The 19490-nt window shown below is 40.9% G+C and overlaps 1 protein-coding gene across 2 annotated transcripts in view; it reads left to right on the forward strand.

Moving 5' to 3' along the window:
* LOC146610263 (low-density lipoprotein receptor-related protein 1-like) overlaps positions 1-19490 on the forward strand; it is an 80739-nt gene that overhangs the window by 14992 nt on the left and 46257 nt on the right. The window contains exons 1-5 of one of the 2 annotated variants that reach the window (XM_085345169.1): positions 3881-4079; positions 8758-8895; positions 16146-16265; positions 16454-16582; positions 16729-16989. In XM_085345169.1, the coding sequence (XP_085201295.1) occupies positions 4073-4079; positions 8758-8895; positions 16146-16265; positions 16454-16582; positions 16729-16989 (655 nt within the window). In that variant the 5' untranslated portion in view covers positions 3881-4072. Of the gene's footprint in view, positions 1-3880; positions 4080-8757; positions 8896-16145; positions 16266-16453; positions 16583-16728; positions 16990-19490 lie in introns of those variants that run through there. The other variant, XM_085345168.1, reaches the window with a different exon arrangement.

Below are 19490 nucleotides of genomic sequence, written 5' to 3' on the forward strand. Positions count from 1 at the left end.
GGTGTTTGGGCTGTTATATCAATGCAGGCCTTTAAGTGCATAGAACTGATGCAGTGTGGGATAAAGAGATGTGGATAAAAGCTTGCTATCACGCTGTGCTTATTAACCATCCAATTTACCTTTATGCTTGTGCAAACACTTCCACACGAGCGGTATTTCTTAGAATACAAAGGTTTATATAACTAGTTAGTACCACAAACAAAAGTAAATCCTTTGAGACATCGTTACTCGCACTGTCACTGACATTCATTAGTATTCCTGCTGGTTCCGTTCAACAGCAACAGCAGCTTTTTTTGGCACTTTTCTTTTTTAGTTTTAGAGGGATGGGGAAAGCATTTCACCGAGGTCTTGAGATTTTACAGCAATAACTGACTGACTAATCTTTTTTTATACATGACAATTATAGCTTTCATTTCAAGCAGTCCTGGTTAGGGCTTATAGAGGATGCTGCTGGTAAAATCAAAAGTGCTGTGTAGTTACTTTGCTTCCTTGTCACAAGCACTTGCTCTAAAAAGAAGGGAAAAAGACTCCTCCTCTCTGTATGTCAAGTCTGTATGCAATTATGATTCTTGCATGACCCACATTCAGTGTGGTTGAGCCAGAGAGTGGGAACAGATGTTTAAAGAAGTCTAGCATGTGAGCACTTTCTCAATCACGAGAAGCACTTTCCATGCAGGAATCCCTTTTAACATCAGATTCAACGATTGTCTGCCTCTAATTTGGTAGTTTGGTTTTTTTTAAGTCTTCTGATTTAACATGAAAATGTTCACAGGATGACTATAAAGAGGCGGTTGAATTGCATCTCAGTCATGCAAATACACAGCTTTTCTTTCCTCATAGGGTATCATCAAGTCCCATTCAGGGGGGAGAAAATGACCTTTTAATTGAAAGTAGTTAGCTCTTGTAAATATTAAGATACTCCCTGTACTCACACTATCAGTTTGGCATGATAACTGTCCCCATTGGCTTATTGATGTGGCGAGTATGTTGTGTAGATGCAGTCAGACACACACGTTGATTTGTTTTCCTTGTTGATGGCGGAAAGTAATTTTGAGGGGATATGCATTGGAATGCACTTTCATAATGAAACGGAGGGGCTCTTGTCCAAAGAGGCTAAAGATATTTAATGAAACTATGACCAAATCTGGACCACAAAACACACACTGCTTTCTATGAAATGTTTATTTCAGCTTATTATCATATTATTTCATCTTGGGTGTTTGCACCATTACAGTTTGCTGTAATGAACATATTGGAAACTCCTTCAGAGACTTTGATGCAATGGTGTAGTGGCACAGTGCTGTACAGCGCATAGTACCTCACAGCATATAGCTTGCCTCCTAGCCCAAACACTGTGCTCCATGTCAGTGCATGCTGTGGCCTGGGGCCGAGCTAATGAGGAGGTCTGATGGGGAGATTGAGCTATCATCTCCACGCAGCTGCCTGAGGCGGCTGCAGGCCACACAACAAGGTTATCTGTCCATCTCTTGCCCTTGCGCCCCCTCTGGACGCTGGCCAGCCTGGTCCCTTGCCTGTCATGCATCAGCAGCCTCTCCAGGACAACCATGTCTTGGCGGCCGCTGTCATGGTGGGATGGGATGCAGGCATGGAGTCATGGGAAGAAGGAGCTATTCCTACAGAAAAAGCCTTTGTATAGGAGAAAATGAGCAGATTAGCGTTTAGGCTGAGGAGGAAAATGGAAATGTCTTTTTAAGGCTCTGATCCTCTTTCTGTTGAAACAGCCTTTTACAGTAATGTTTGGGGGGTTGGGGGGGATCCTTTCATGGCCTATAATCAGTCATGTAGCTGTAGTCACAGGGGGCACTAGGCAGGGGCAAGAGGGTCTGTAGTGGCAGTGGCTGACACACTGCTTCCACAGAGGAAGGAGAAAAGCCCTGTAAATCCCTCTGGTCTATAGCCCTGAGCCCTCCTCAGCTTCACCAGCCTATCAAAAGACCACGATCGCAGGGCTTTCACACACCACGCAGACACCACTTCCCTTTCTCTGCTGTCTCCGACACACCCTGTCTCCTTCCCAACATCTTTCTCTTTGTCCCGTGTCTGTCCGTCTTCCTCCCTGTCCGGTGGCTTAAGTAGATTCATCTCTGTTCCCTACTCGTTATGGTTCCTATGCAGTCTCTTTTGCTTGCGGAGATGACTTTTTTGTAAATATTTTTTTGCAACAGCTTTTATACAGTAATGGTTTGAGTGAAACAACCTATCAATTATGCCAGCACATTTGGGTAAACAAGGAGGTGAATAGATGCGATGTGCTGCTTCACTCGAAGAATTCAGCCTGGAGAAATAATCCACACAAGCTTGGAGGGCTGCTAAAATAGTTTTTAAATCTGTGGATTAGTTGTTTGATTATTATTATTTTATTTAGGATATTCATAGGGCTAAAGTGTCCATAGCAGGAATAACAAAATCTAAACTTCAACCATTTTCCAAACTACTAGTTTGACATGATTTTCTTCTGTCTGCAGGCAAATCCTGTGCTTGGTCTGTGTTTAGCTTGAAATGGATAAATGTACTTTTCCCAACAAAATAGTGAAACTGAAGCAAAGTGTGTATTCATTTTAACGCTCATTGGAACTTTTGGAAGAGAAGTGCTGTTTTTTTCCAAATATGTTTTGCTATTTAATGAGTTTACCGTTGCTGAACCCTTTTGTAGTCATGTCTGTGTGCATGATACTCAAACATGAATTTTGGGTCATTTGCACACGATCCTTGTCAGTATCTTGATTGTACCATGCAGAGAAAGACAGAGGTATTAGATACACAAAACCTACAATACAGTTCAGTTGTGGCATTGTATTTATTGTACTGTTTCATTACAATTGGGTAAAAACTAGCACACACGTCTGCTCCCAGTGGATTTCTCCTCAGTAGGGTTTGCCATAGTCATGTGCTCATTTTGTATGCCGCTGCAAAGTGTGTGACTCCAGAGTGGGGAGAGTCCATCAGTGGGCAGGCCTGCCTGTCACCCTGCGTGACATTTTAATTCGAGCTGACAGCAGACTGTATGGGAGTCAGTCAGGGGCTGCTATGGAACCCAGAGAGCAGGAAGAAACGCGGGCTTTTATGAGCAGAACAAAAGATCGACAGGGGATCTAAATTTAAGGTAATTGCATAACTACTGAGGATGGGGGATGGTTGGATCTGAAGCCTGAGGTGTAGGAGGGAAGCGCACATTAGGAAAGACCGTCTTTCACTGGTGTCCATCAGTAAAACCTTAGTGGAACCCACGACATACAAGGGATAGCTGTGCTTATTTTTGAAGGTGATGCATTATCTAAAGTGTGCACTGTGCTCTTGGCAAAGACTGCACACTGCAATAGAAATGCCGTGACAGTTAAACGAGTTTGGCATTGCAACTCAGTTTGTTTTACGATGAATCTCAGATAATTTTTTTCACATGTGATACGTCGAGAATGAAAGAAGTAAGTCACGGAGAACAGTTAACAATAAAGATCCCGGAGGCCGCTGTGAGGTTATGCTTATATCACTGTTAAATGATCCTGATGTTTAGTGCAGCGATGTAATGATCCTCATTCTGCTCGCTAATAGGTGTGGGAGTTGTAATTTTCCCTTTTTCTGCCTCAGTAAAGAATCTCTGCAATCTCAGAGTGAGGTGGCTTAATAATGCTAAAGAGTAAAAATGTCAGTAAAATTAATAAAATGTAAATGACAGCTGCAGAACTGGTTTCATAGAATTAAGTGAGGTATTTCTTTCTGTACGTTGACAGCAAAGATGGGGTTTTTTTGGCGGGGGGGGTTATGTGGGATAACAAAAGCATGAGGGACTTAATCCAGACAAATAAATTGTCGGTTAATATTCTTTTTTTTTTTTTTTTTTTTAAAGAAAAAAGTCGGGCTTGACCTCACCAACAAGCAAACAGAACAATCAACAGTCCCTTGCTCTGAGCTGTGTTGTGATTGAAACTGATGGAAAGTTGGCAACCATAAGACACAGTGATGTGCATAACCGTGAAAATAGCTGCTGTGGAGAGCAGTAAATAAATGATGCTGTGAGAATGTGAATAAAGTGGAATATAAACTGCAGGATCAAATGCAAGGTAAGGCCGGAGATACGGTAAAGTTGTTTTGTTATGTGCGACCTCCTGGCAGTCAATGAATAAATTAACTAAGACCTGGGGCTCAACGTAGAAGTTTCTCTGTGTTCCTGTTTTGTTTTCACAATCGCTGCCGGGAAGCTTTTCATGAAACTCCTCGCCTTCTTATATGTGAACGCTTGAAATGATGAATCAGGTGAGGACTGTTGGAAAGGCTGTCAGCTGTGTACACCACTGCTATTCAGCCAACGCCTATACAGTCCTGGGTTCAACCCAAATTAACAAGGACATTGTTACGACAAGTTACGTTACTCCGACTCAGTGCGTCAGCGGCATTCTCGCTGCTGGAAACACTTCAGAGACGTATTGCATGTGTGAAAATTGAGCACGGGCAAAGGAAATACCCAACCACTACAGACTTTAACACTGGTTATTGTAAGAGTAATAAACCATAAAGAAGAAATGAGCCCAACTCTTTACATACTAACAACATGGATTTAGTGATCTTATAACACAGAAACGGCACTTCTGACTTGTTTACACCTTTGCATCAGTGACACCACATAAGTCTGTAAAAGCTGGGTGCAAATGAAAGTTCATCTTGTTTGACATCATTTCAGTTCTGGGCTCGAGCAGTGAAGACGTCTCCTATGTTTGGTTTTCTCCTGTCATGGAGCACTTATTTTTTAATCTGTTACAAATTGCATTTCATTCTCATCGTTATTATTGTCATAGGATTTGTTTGAAAATTGTATTATTTTTAAAGACAATGCAGAGTCAAAACCATCTGTGAGAACCAGTCAGCGTAATCGGCTTCGAAAGGTCACTAACAATTAGTCATGCCTGGGAAACCAGATTTGAGATTAGAAACCATTCAAACTGAACAGTAGATAGAATTAGTCACTGAAAGCACCGTGTAGGCCGTGTAATACTTTGAAGTACTTCAAACCAGAATGGGATCGATCCAAATACCCCTTTTGTTCATATACTTTATATTTTGTCATTGTACAGTTTAAGTACAATAGATTATTTGATACAAGAAAAAGAAATTCAGCTGTTACAAACTGGCAAAAGCAAACCGCTAAGAAACGCCACCTGCTGTTGTCTTACTTCAAGGATTCAGCAGCTGCAGAAAACCTATCCAGATAATGTTAAAGCAGCCCACTGATGAGATGTTTTACCTGCTACCTGGTTTACCTGGTCTAAGCAAAAAATGCTCACCAAAAGCTGCAGAGCTGTATTAAAACGTCTTATTTCCCCTTCAGCTTTGCAAAGTAATAGAAAAAGGCTGCTTCCAGTAAAATACACTGCCAACAATTTCCCAAACTGGAGCAGCCGGTACAGGGTTCATGTCTATTGTCCCCCACAAGTTATTTAATCCTCCATATTGTCTTTTCTATTTAGCTTTCTGCTGCTGGTCGTTATTCAGCTCCTGCCAATGTATTACTGTGTTGTGAAACACAAAGTAGTCAGTCTTTTTGATTGTTAGCAGTTGTTAGTGTGTTTTCCAAAAAGTTCTGCTGCTTGCTGCCCTGTCAGCAGAAGTAGAGATGTGTGTAGAAGAAGAGCCTGTTGTGGGTGTGATGGAAAGCAGAGATCAATCTTTTTAGTCTCTCGGTGGCCGTAGAGCACAGAAATCCAATTCCTGGTTTACTTTGATTAGCGAGTGTGTGAGTTTACCTGTCTGCTCAGTCGTCAGCAGATCACATTTCAAGAAAAAAGCTCCCTCGACACACAGTTGCAAAGATGCATGTTTCTGCTGTTGGTATAATTCAGATGTCTTGCACTCCGACTCGTCTTTTATACTCCCCCGAGAACTGACGACAAATGCTAAATCCTTGGCAGGGTTTCTTTTCCAGTGTACATGGCAGATTATTCCTGGTACTGTCGTTTATGTAAAAATCCCCACATTGGCAGTGTGTTGCATGTAAATCAGGCTGGCTTAGAGGCCAAGGCTGTAGGAGGGCTGCTAATATGCTAGCATCCCCCATACGGGAGAGCTACTCTCCTCCCTAAGCCAGATGTATGAGAAGCTAATTCTAAGTTTGAATGTGGCACATTTTCCACGCAGGCTGCTGATGTGGGATCGTTATGGAAGCTCGTGTCACTTTAAGGCACTTGTTTTAACAGAGTTAAATGTGATGTTCAGTGTGTGGTTACTAATCTCTCTTGGATGGATCAGGGAGCCTCAGAAGGAATGCTAGTGGTTTTCATCAGGGAATGCCACCATGCAGGCAAATATTCTTTCTCCCACATGTATGTTATGGCTTGTCTTGGGCATTAAGAGACGTGTAACTTTCTTTTAAGACTCAAACGATATGCATTATACAAAGATATAACACAGCAAGTTTTTAAAAACTATGTTTTCATTCCCCTGCATTTGCTTTGCTGGGTTTACAATCAGGAAAGCTGCAACTAGTGTCAGATAAACTGCAGTTTGGCTGCATCAGCTGGTTAATATTCAGAAAACTGAGAATTTGTGTATGCGAACATCTGAAGCAGGTTTGCTGCTCGGGCTATGTGCATATTCAGATAGCGTCCTCTGAAAACGTATCCCAGCACAACATGTATTCTGCAGAACTCTGCAGATCGTTTCCTGTGAAGGAGGTGAACTTTATTTGTTCTGCTTCAAGTGTTTTTCTAAAATGGGTCAGCAGATGTTAGAAAGAAAGAAAGAGGGAGAGGTGGAGGAGGAGGAAGAAGAAGAAGAAAAACAGCCAAGGCAAACTGTTTACTCTGCAGTGTGGGCCGAGAGGAAAGCTAGAGAGAGAAGAAGAGTGGGAGAGATCGAGGGAAGAGACGCTGCCTCTACTGTATGTTTTGGTCTTTTTTTTTTAACTCAGCATTTTCTAGGCCAGAGGACATTATGGCCCCTGTCCTCTGCACTCCTTAAGATTCAGTATTTATCAGTGTTTTCTTTTAAAAATTTCCTTCAGTGTCTGCCAAGTGATCTTATGCTGCAAACTCTCTTTTAATATGTGAGCGCATTAAAGGTAACCGCATGTTTGCATGTGCTGTGTATCACTTGTGCTGTAACACATGCAGGAAGCCTTTAGTGTCAAATTTGCACCTTAGAAAAACAAAACACACACTGTGCACCAATCGTGCAACTTGTTGCCTACAGCAGCAAATCTAAAAGCAAAACAAAGTCATTATGGCCTGTAAATACAGGCAGCAAAATAACTTTAGGCCCTTTTTATAAAGCTAAATGTTTAATTCTCTGATAATAGAAGTGACCTAAACCAACTGGAACTCAGTCAACCATAGTAAGTAATGTGAGCCATTTAGAGTAAAAGATAAAACATTTTTATCTGCAAATGTTTATTAATGTTAGCCTTATCTCTTTAATTTTAGCCCTTCTATGTAGCCAGCGACTGCTGCACCCCTTTTCTGAATTCTGCCTCTCTGGCACACTGGTGATACTATTTTAAAACTCTATTATTAGTATATAAAGCCCAGAATAGTTTTAATATATGTTGTTGTTTTATGATGGCTCTATTGTGCAGTGGTTTACACATTTGCCTGACAAGCAAAAATATTGCTGGTTGTGTCCCAACAGGAGACACAAATAGGGATTGGAACTGAAAACCGGTGTTGGAGCTTATCAATTCCTTTATCAGTGTCCGCAGGTGCTGGCAATGCACACTGATTGCAAATCAACAGTATTGCTACATGCATGTCTAGTGTTATCAGAAAAAGGGGGTCACAGCAGAGAGGATGAAGCGATCCAAAGCATTGCTTCATGCAGAAACATGATAACGACTTATTTGTAATGTCTTTAACATCATTATTGAGGTGGGAACGCCAGAAACATGCTGAAACATCTCCTGCAACACAGGATTCACTTGCTCAAGTGTCATGCATTTGATGCGATATGGATGAGCACCACAAGTGCTACCAGCCGAGCAGCTCGTCTGTACAGATGCTTAACATGATTTTAGTTGACTTCAAATAAAGCTTTCAATAAATGACATTCTTTCATTTCTTCATCTAGCATTAAGCGATAGTCTGTTTGGGATTAAATAATAAATAAATAAATGATAAAGTAGTTGTACTGCACTGGAAATCTGCAGGCATACTTGTTTTCTCATATGAAACTGGGTCAAGAATCAATAAGGGAATTGGATCGATTAGCAAATTCAATAATGGAATTGGTATCAATAAAACCTCATCAATCCCCATCCCTAGACACAATTCCCTTTGGGGAATCTTTCACCTGTGATGATCTTAAAGGTCGCGGATTTAACTATAAGGGTTTTGTCCATATAATACTAGGAAATAATAAGCCAGGACCTCACCAGAGTAGTATGCAAAACTAATGGACAACCGAGGAAAATCTCTGTACAGTTTCTCTTTGCACATGACAGCCTCCTCAATAAATGTTATAAAATTAAGCAACATTAGAAGAGTTCTTTAATGAGTCATAAAGAAATTTAATTCTTTTGATGCCAGGAATTCACTTTTAAGTATGTAAAATGCGTTTAATAGTTTTATGAAGCCTCATTAAGCTCAGTTGTGAATTTACGATGTGTTTTTGTTTTTGTTGTTGTTGGGGTTTTTTTTTTGGGGGGGGGGGAGGTTAGATGCATGCATTATTCTGCTTCATCTTTGAGTTTTACTGCCTTAAAATATTGCCTTATACATCTGCTTTTACTTAAAAAATCTTTTGCATGTTTTCCAGGCACACACAACAAAGTGAACCAGTGTCCTGTCAATAAATATCCATGCCTGGATGTGGAAGTTTGTCTCCATGCAAGCAGATTTTGTAATGGAGTCGTTGATTGCACTGACGGCTGGGATGAGGGGCCTCACTGCAGAGGTAGGAAACAAAGTGACACACACACACACACACACACACACACACACACACACACACACACACACACACACACACACACACACACACACCCCTTCTCCTCTGTCATACTGACACTTTTGCCCTTTGTTGTGGGTCAAAATTAACCAGACAGTTTCTGTTATAGACAAAATGTTCTTGTCTTTCCATCCCAAACCATCATTTTTATCGAGTCATCCCCTCTGTTGGGCCATTTAATGAGTTGGCCTGTCCTAGCTTGTGCAATTACTATGGAATTTCTCTTTCAAGGGAAAAAAAAGTCATTAATTTATCAATCAGCTCTGCTATGAGGCTGTTTCCCCCAATCCTAGCAGGAATAATAAGCATTCAGACCAGATGCAGCTGAGAAAAATCCCATCACATCCTCCCGTATTAATTAGAGACAACAGAAGAATGAGTGATGGAACATATTGAGTCCATAGTGTATTTCTTTGTTGCAGCTAACAAAAGAGCAAACACTGGCTGCCTTTTGAGAGCTGACTCAGTATTCTGCAAGGTAGTGCTCAGATATCCTGTAACTGTCTGAAGTTTGTCTTTGTCACATCTGCCAAGAAGGATAGAATCAGAATACTTTATTGATCCCTGGGGGAAATTATTTTTTTGTTACAGTGCTCCATTATAAACAACAGTGTTTGTTTGTTTTGTTTTGGGGTTTTTTTTGGTTGGGGTGGGGGGGAGGTTGTTTGTGTGTCAGCTGAATTATTTGGAGACTAAGAAACTTGTTAGTGAATCAGAGCGATAATAAAGGATCTGGATCAAGGATGTGGATCGCAGCAGTTTATATTCACTATTCGGTTATACAGGCAGCCTGTCAACAGACATGCCAATTCAATTCAGTTTTATTGATATAGCGCCAAATCACAAGGTGCTTTATATTGTAAGGTAAAGACCCTGCAATAATACAGGCAGACAAACTTTAACCACTCCTCTTTAAACTATCTATACACCATTTGCAATGACATTGCAGTAGAAAAGCTCCCAAAGGGGCCCCACAGGGGGGTGTGCAAGGCACAGCAGCTGTTTGGAGAGAGTGGGGCAGAGTTCTAATATGCATTATTATGAGCTGATATTTGATGTAAACTCTTAGTTCAAGTACTCTCTTTGCAGAAGTGCAGAAGAGTATTGGCCTTGACAGAGCTCTGACTCAACGCTGGGACATCTGCGTTCGTAATTTTGTGCCTCTCCTTTTCCATTGTGCTGCTCTTTTCCTGGAATATGAAATTACTAAATCTAAATCAGATATTTACCATCAACAGTAAAGTTTCAGAGTATCAGAGACCTGGATCAAGGGTGAGTCTGCTGAGCTCTCAAACATTGGCTAATCTTTTGCCATTTAAAAAAACATATTAACCAAAGCGTCTGATGTCTGTTCCACTATCAGCAACACAGAGATCTGATCTCTTTATCATTTATTGGCTTTATCTTTGTATCAGTTTACAGCTTTAGGCATTTGATGCAAGGTTCTATCTCTATTTTCGGTTTGCTTCCTTCCATGTGCTCAAAGAGTAATCGTGAACCACGCTGTATCAATATTAATCCTCCACACTGAGTTGAGTCATTACAAAAAAAAGTTTGTGTGATTAGTTGAGACCAGAAGAAAACGAGATGTGTTGAACCACAGTGTGGGTGAAAGTGTTAGTAACCCACACAGCGGTCATCACTGCTACACAAGCCTTTTATGCAACGCGGTGATGATGTCATCCCGTTACAACGTGCACTGCCCTGAGGACACAGGTCCAGCTGTTTTCAGTAAGGCAGCGCTCTACGCACACAAGTACTTAAACACACCGGCATGTGTGTGTGCCTGTAATGCATACATGCATGCCCTCACATGTGCACACAAATATACACTTACAAAGTCACATTCTTACTCATGCAACCAAACACATGAGCTGTGTGTCCAGAACTTTTGGCATTTGTGAGACCGCCTCATTTCAGGGAAAAGGCTTTCACAAGCTTCGTAGTGTTTGCTCGTACAAACTGCCAGGTTGTGCAAGTATACCTGGCCACTGATATTTGAAAGCACACTTTGTCATTCAGCGTTTCTGAGTAATTCTGTCAAAGTTGTTGACAAGCGGTTAGAAAGGGGAATGCTGCACGGTATTTCAAGCTTTCTAAAATAGGTTTTCTGTTTTTTCACAGTGTGCGGAAAGCCTTGGGGTTAAGTAGCTCGCTTTATGTACTGGAGTGATAAAAGGGAATCAACATTAGTGCTTTGATGGGATGTGAATCAGACAGTTAATTTGACACCTGACTGTATGCAAACATTTATAATTATCAGTGAAATTATTACACAAATGCATGAATATACTCTAATGTTGGTCACCTTTAAGTTTGATCTTGCGTGATTATACTAGTTGGAGCAAATTAGAAAAAGATGATATCATCCAGCTTTATATACTGGTCATCCCATATTAAATCTAGGAACAAAAGTAGGTTGTCAAAAAGGAGGGTAGTTGTTAAATTGATATTATTAAACTGCATAAATGTCTAATAAGATAATAAAGTAATTGTGATCATATCGTCTGATAAAGTCTGTGGCCGGAGTCTTCACTACATGGGCACACAGGTTTATAGATTTTGGACAAGGACACACAATTTGAAAAATGCCCTTTGAAGTAAAGCAGTCAAGACATCTCAACTTTAATTCAGGATGTTTAACAGAATATTGTTCAGAAAATGTTGGACTTACTTATCCAAGCTCAAAAGGAACCGGAGCATTGACTAATAAGTATGTTCATGGCCAGTTGTATCCAGTGTCCTCGCTATTTCATATATTAAAAACATAAAAGTTTATGGGCTGGCCAGAGGGGCCGATGGCGCGATATGGCAGCCTCGCTTCTGTCAGTCTGCCCCAGGGCAGCTGTGGCTACACCTGTAGCTGCCTCCACCAGTGTGTGAATGTGAGAGTGAATGAATAGTGGTATTGTAAAGCGCTTTGGGTGCCTTGAAAAGCGCTATATAAATCCAATCCATTATTATTATTATTATTAAAAGATCTGGAGTTGGTTCCAAGTGTTTCTAGCTGTTCATTGGACCTCTTAATGTGCAGGTATTTAATGCAAAGGAGGCCATCCATATTTTTGAGTGGTCAGAAAATAACTGCAACTTCCAAAAGTTAATTATGACATTATTTTGTCAAACCTCTTGAAGACTACACTTCAGTCATTGTACAGTTTGCTTCATTTTGAATCTGCTGTGGTGGCCTACAGAAGCAAAAATATGAACACTGTGTCATTGTGACATGAATGTATACAATGAGTCTGCAAAGCCATGGATGTAAACTGAAGCTTCACTAGCGAACTGAAGCATACAACCTCAAGATAGTAGTTCTAGTTTATTGTTAATATTGCAGATAAATGCGATGTATAATATTTTTATGGCCATGGGTCCCTGTGCCTTGCTCAGGACAAGAGCATTTGAAAAGTTACCATGTGGCTTTGCGAGAGTTCAAACCAAGTAAATGAAACCTGTTTAATCAAATAGACTGTTGGCAGTTATGAAGTCCTTCTGTCGTATAGGTGGTTGATTTGCAGGCCTGCGTTTCTCTTTTCTTTGAGGGTGAGGAAGCCTCTCTTTCAAGACGCAACTTTAGACCTGCCTCTTAGATGTGAATGATTGACAAGGCAAGAAAAAATGGGGTCATGGCAGTGTTATTGAGTCTCCCCCCCCCCCCCCCTCCCCCCTCTTTCAAGGCACCCCACTGGAACCCTGATTATTGTAGTGAGCTATCGCTGTTGTTTATGCAGAGCTTTAATTGTCCTTCACGTTCCATTGTGTAACTGTGCAATGACAATCGGTCATCGGACTTCAATCGGACTTGAAGCTGCCTGTGGAAATACTACATTATAAGCTTCATTCATGAGTGGGTCTTGACCTAAATTGGTTTATGGGCTGCAGTTAAAAGTGAAGGCTCTACAGTGCTGTAATCTAATCATAAATGATCATTGGCTGAAGATAAAAGAAATTGCATGTATTGAATTTATTTAGCAAGTTGTGCTGCTGCCATGCACGGGAATGTGCTACAGCAGGTGTACTTTGTGAGTCGTTGTACATTTGTGTTTGAGTATTTGTGCAAGTTTAAATTTAGACATGTGGGCAGCATACTGCCACTGTTTGGGAATAAGCTAGCTACTGTTTGCTCATTACTCAAGCTGCACTATGTGTGTTTGCAAATGGTTACTTTGCCCTATTTGATTATCAAGCCTGCAAACAACTGGCAGGAGATACATTGTATGCTCACTGACATATAGCTTTATAGTAATGTTAGCTTTTGCCATCAGCTACTACAATATAAAGTGTGTGATAGAATCCACAATTGTAATGCTCACAGTCACAAAGTAGTTTAAGGGAATGAAGCGTCTTAACTCGAGATACAATAACATCATATTTAATGTGAACTGCTAAAACATGTAAGGTGCACATATAGACCATTTTTAAAAAGAAATCTTCAGATTGCCAGAACTTTTTTTCTTTTTCTTTTTTTTTTTTACAAAACATGGGGCCAAAAAACGTGAACGTGACAAATGCCATCATTTAATGACACAACGTAGGATAATGTGAGGCTTCCGTCTGTGGCATGTAGAAGGCAAAAGCATGTGTAAACCTGTCTGCAGACAGTGAGAGCGCAAAGAATGTCCTGTGAAACGCCTTTCTTTAAAATGTCACACGCTGAAATCGCCTCTTTATACAGTTATGATATCATGTATAGAAATAAAGGCTTTTTTTTATAAAATAAAGCTGATTCATTTTCAAGCCACTTGGTGGATAGATTATGATAAATTGTCTTTTGCTGACATTCATTAAGTCACTCATTTGTTTTTTAACTGTATGAACTCAACACCAAAATGTGTTTGTCTCATTCAGCCTGTGTCACTGCTGTAGCCAGCCTGTCAGCATCATGATTGGGTTTTAGAGGAAAATGCCAACTTTCATAAATTTCCTCACGGGCTGAGGAAATGAGTCCAAGGACAGTTCTTCCCTTCTTTCCATCTCCGCCCTCTCTCCTATTATTATTCATCATATTCATGCTATTGTGTCGTGCTAATCACACCATTTACTCGTGTGTGTGTGTGTGTGTGTGTGTGTGTGTGTTAATTGAAGGCAGGCCCTAATTTAGCACAAATAGTCAGAATACACATATTGGTGGGATTTTACTGAAACCTCAGAGTTCAAGTAGCAACCTTTTCTGTCGTTACTATACATGAATCCTATTTTCACTGATGCCTTGAGTGTTTACATGAATTTTAAGACATTCAAACTAAATTTGTTGTTTAAAAACTCTTTAGCCTGCTAGTCCTCACATCAGATGTCTCCCTTCTTCCACATAGAGGTCTATAGTGAAATTGAGGGTTGCCATCCTTGCAGTAACAGGATCAATGACTCTGGCGTGCTGGTTTAAGACTGAAGGTCTCCAGTGTGTCACTGTGTGATTTGTTTGCTTCGTTCATTAGCTCTGGTCAAACGTCTGACATACAGCTGTTGTTTGTTTGCTTAGAGCTGGAACGTTCTAACCTCATCCTCGAGTCCTGTATGTGCAGTTTACACCTCCAGCCTCTCCTCTCCCTTCACTTTCTTGTTTTTCTTTTCTTTTTTAATTGTTTCTTCAGTTCTTTCTCCATTCATCTGTTCTCCTCTGAGGTTGGATCAAGTACGTTTTTCATGTTCACATCCCAGAATCTTTTTTTTTTTTTTTAACTGTGACTAAGGTAAAATATTACATTTGTTCAGCGATACATTAGCCTTAATTTTAACATGAATTCGCTCTCCATTTAAATCCAGAACCTACTTTGACCAAACTCTGTCAAATGTATGAAAACCAAATCATCCTTTTTAATTCATAGGACCGTTATTATAACGGATCGTTACAGATTCCACTTAATAATTTTTCATTTGTTGGATTTTTATGACTAGCGTTTATGGTATATAACAGAATAGTCCTTAATATTAGAATATTCCTTAATATAATATATAATATTTAAGTATAATGTCACTTTGTTTCACCCAGCCTTTGCTAAATGGAATCCATGAACCTGGGCTGTGATAAACATGCTGGGTATTTTAGCTCTCTGCTTGCCTGTGGTCTCTCACAGCGTGAGCGTTGCTGAGTGGATTCGATATGGGCCACAATGTTTGCTGGAGACTCTTCCTTTCAACGGAGCCACAACAAAAGAGTCATTATTGCCTAAAGTGCCACAGGCTTTATATAATAAGGGTCCTTCAATAGGTCCAGTCTCCACTCTTCACAGCCGTGCCACGACTAGCTGCAGTACACATAGTGTATGAACGATTATATTGTTTTTGTTGGAGGTTGGGCTAAATGTCTTTGTGCTGCTAGAAGCCTCCTTTTTTACTTATCTTTTCTATTTTTGGGGGAAATTTGCTTTGACCTTAAGTTTTGTTTTTTCTATGCTCTCTCTCCTCGGTCCTGCTGTTCATATTGATATGAGGTTAGAAGATGAAGTCTTATCTAGCTAATAATCAGTCCTAAAACCAATTTTAAAAAAGAATTGACTTGTTAATCTGGTAATTGAGCAGCAAAATAAGTAATGACTTAAAGTGGTTGAAAGTTCCTTTACAAAAATGTTTGTTTTAATGCAAATAGTTGTATGGTGAACACTGATTCATCTGTGTACTTTACTTTGGAATATGAAACGATTTATATGCGTGTCTCTGCTGAGGGAGCTTTGGAAATCCTCACTGAATGAGGAAAAAGTCACCTTAAAGCACCATGACAAACAGTACATACTGTTTTAATGTATTTAGACTCATGAGCAGTGTCATGTGACAAGAATCTATCACAGCCACACAACCCTATTTATGCTCTTGGCCCGACACACACCTCTGCATGCTCATGCACAACCTACAGAGGCCATGAGGATGTGCGGATTCCCCTCTTTCATTTCATGCCAAAAGGATGTGACCGTGAGTTTCCTCTGAGGCTGGAAAAGAAGAAGCTCTCTAATGTGTGCACATTCGAATCACCGCGTCTGTCACATGCACAGATGAATACACACACTTAACCACAGTCCTTTTGTCTCATACACACATTCACATGCACTCGCAGTCTTGCAGTCCTGTAAGACAGGATAGGATTGGACACGATAGCATGCCTCTGTAAAGATTGCCCTGGGATCATCCCTGCTATCCTTAATAGTATTCATGTTTCAGCAGTATTTAACACGCTCTATGTTGCTCTGTTTTCCCTGGTTTAGCAAACGCACCAGACTGTGCCTCCCATGGGTGCGAGATTGGCTGTGCAGTGACTCATGATGGGCCTCGTTGCTACTGTGGAGATGGTTACGAGGTTGCTGCAGATGGAAAGAAATGTAAAGGTGGGTGGTGATTTGGCAAATTCATTTTAGTTTGGCCTAAGACAAACAGAAAGTAACCATCTGGTTGCTGACTGCAGGGGACAGCATGTAGAGGTGATTCAACCAGCCTTTGGAAGAGAAGAGAACACTATCTTAAAGTTTCATCATTTACTGTGTGTGTTAATGCGCTTTTGTGTTTCTTTGTGTAGATTTCAATGAGTGTGGTGTGTATGGAACATGCAGTCAGACATGCACAAACACTGAAGGCAGCTACACCTGCAGCTGTGTGGAGGGCTATCTCCTGCAGCCAGACAACCGCTCCTGCAAAGCCAAAAATGGTGAGGGGGTGGACAGGAATCGACAGAGCCCAATGATTATAGTTCACGCTGAACCAGGAAATGGATGGCCAAAACATTATGCAGGAGATCATATTCCTTCCTAATATTTTCTCTCCTCTACTTAAAAATTTGTTAACCTCACCCAGAGCCTGTGGATCGTCTGCCTGTTCTGTTGATCGCCAACCTTAACAACATCCGATGCACCTCCCTGAGTGGCTCCGCGACCCGGGTTCCTTCCATCGCCACCAAACAGACCATGGCTATGGACTTCATCTATGCGGAGGAGACTGTTTGCTGGATAGATGTGGGTGATACCCCCGCTGCCACCCAGCTTAAGTGTGCCAGCATCCAAGACCTGAAGTCTGTCAGTAACAACCGCACCATCAACATCTCTCTCAGCTTGCACCGTGAGTAGAAGTTTACAGACAGTTGTTGACATAGTTTATATTTTCCTGTTTTCTTTAAAAGTGGTCAGCTGTGGGTTTGCTAGCTCAAACTCTACTGTAAGCTTGTCTCCCAAAAGCAGCTCAAACCAACTTGAAAGTGCCAAGAAGAAATGCTGAGGCCAACTTTATTTTTCAAAAGATTTTTTTTCCTCTAAAGAACAGGGGGACCCTGACACACCACTAAACTATCCCATAGAAGCAATGTGTGTGTAGCAGACTTACAGTTATATAATACATACAAGGCTTCCAGCATGCCTTTAGTTATTCATTTGCATACTTCTTGACAGGTAAAAGCAACCTGCTGGGAAGTTTGATTCATGCACTGACTGTGCGGAGCTTTTCAGAAGCCTGGAAAAGTATTTTTCCGCTGCTTTTGTTTGACCCATGCTAGTATGATCAGACACTGGTCTCTTATGTGATGGTATTTGGCACTAGGGTTTGCCAGACAAAAGTGCTCTCTGCCTTTTTCTAAGTCTTTCCCAGGACTGTACATTTTGTCCTCTGAGATGTGGTGGATAGGCAGCACATCTGTTTTGTGAAGGTAGCATTGTCATTGTGCATTGTCTGAACTCACAGGCTCCGAGTAACAACCAGATGCACACAAATGGATGTGCACAGTATATGATTACTTCCTATTGAGAGACTTACTCATATAATGCTGAAATGAATTATCTGTGATTGCAAGCCTGCCAAGGTCTGTTTTTATTCACCTGGCTGACAGAGCCGTTACTCTCTAAGAATGGGGGCAGAATTTGCAGACAAAACACAAAAAGCAAGGGCATGGTTTGCATGCTCGTAAACACATACATGCATGTGAGAAGTTTTCCCTTGAGAACCTGGCCCCAGGCGAAGAACAGCAGACAGGAAGAAAACAAGTGGAGTATCTGGGGTGTGTAGACCCTGAAGTGTGGGACACAAAACCTGTGTCATGATTGAAAGTGCCTTGGCTCATATCCACTTCAAATGAAGCTTGTGTAATAGTCGTCACTGTTGACAGCCGGGGCAGAGGCTAGAAGCTTTAGAAACTCTGGGGTTTTTCCAGTCTATTGATTCAGTCATGAGTCCCTCATATCCCGTCTCTCCCTTATTGTGTTGGCTTTTTGCTGTTGCTTTTTGGTCCAGTGCTCTTTTGAACCCCGTCTTCTTGAAAGCACAGTGCAGTTATATTTCGGGGAAAAACATTTCTATCAACCTGAAGAAGCACTGCTGATAAATGTATTTGGCGAGTGTCAGATATCAGATGTCATACTGAAGATACCTGTGGCATACTCACTGCAGCTCTCGCCTAAATTAGGAATCCGTGATCTGATTTGATATAGAAAATGTCCACAGTCACACGGAATATTATTATCATTTTAATAAAAGAGTCAAAACTCACAACTGGTCGTGGCAGATGGCTCCTTATTCCTGATCCTGGTTGTCCGGGTTTCTTCCTGTTAAAAGGGAGTTTTTCCTTCCCACTCTCGCCAACTGCTTGCTCATGTGGGATCATCTGATTTGGGGTTTTCTCTCTGTTAGGGTCTTTACCTTACAATATAAAATGCATTGAGGTGACTGCGGTTATGATTTGGCAATATATAGGTTTAATTTAATTTAATTTAATCACCGATTTTTCTATTTCTGGTATGCAAACCCGAGTCCACGTTCCCTGATAGTGTGCTCTTTTAAGTGGTCTAAGGGATAAATTATTGTGAGGTGTGGAATCGGGAGAAACACCAAATGAAATTTAAAGGGAAGGATGAAATTGAGAAAGCGAAACCGAAGGTAGTTATATGATACACCTTGAAGCAATATGTATATGTGAGTGGTCATATCAATGGTATTCACATTCCTCTGTTGGTTTATGTCAGCCTGAACACTCACTTACATTCCTCGAGCCGTCTCAAGTCATGTCCAGTCAGGTCACTTCAGCATGCGCACGCACACAAACCCAAATACCTTTGAGTCGTTCAGCCATTACTTAGTAACATTATGTTTCATGAAGTGAGATTTGACACTTTCATCCATTCTTTTGTTGGATTTTTTCATTATATATTGTTTTCCTCTGTATCCTTTTTACTGCGACGCTTAAAAAAGAAAGCATTTTGAGATAAGAGTGCACCCGTACAACCTCCTTCAACTCAAAATCTGCTCATAAAACTGGTCCAAACCTGTTCGCTACAGAGGTTTTAACATATTCGCTTCTGCCCTGAACTTTTCCAGATGCTACCCAGAGGAATTTTTTGTGACAATTAAAATAGGCGAATGTGTCGGACCAGGCTTTAAACAAATTTTATCATTCCAGGTCCCTTAGTGCGGCGTCTGTGTAATGTACATTAGGCTTAATAAAGGAGGTGATTGTCCAGAGAATAGACAGTAAGGACGTGAGCGTGCTGCTTTGTGTCATATCCTGTGAAACCTGGCAGCAACCGTCGCCTAAACCAAACATAGTATTTCAGGTAGTAAGCATCTCTCTGACATGG

The sequence above is a fragment of the Diplotaxodon limnothrissa genome, linkage group LG20, assembly GCF_057381915.1.
Source record: "Diplotaxodon limnothrissa isolate DT_005_m linkage group LG20, D_limnothrissa_male_GT1.1, whole genome shotgun sequence".
Lineage (NCBI taxonomy): Eukaryota > Metazoa > Chordata > Actinopteri > Cichliformes > Cichlidae > Diplotaxodon > Diplotaxodon limnothrissa.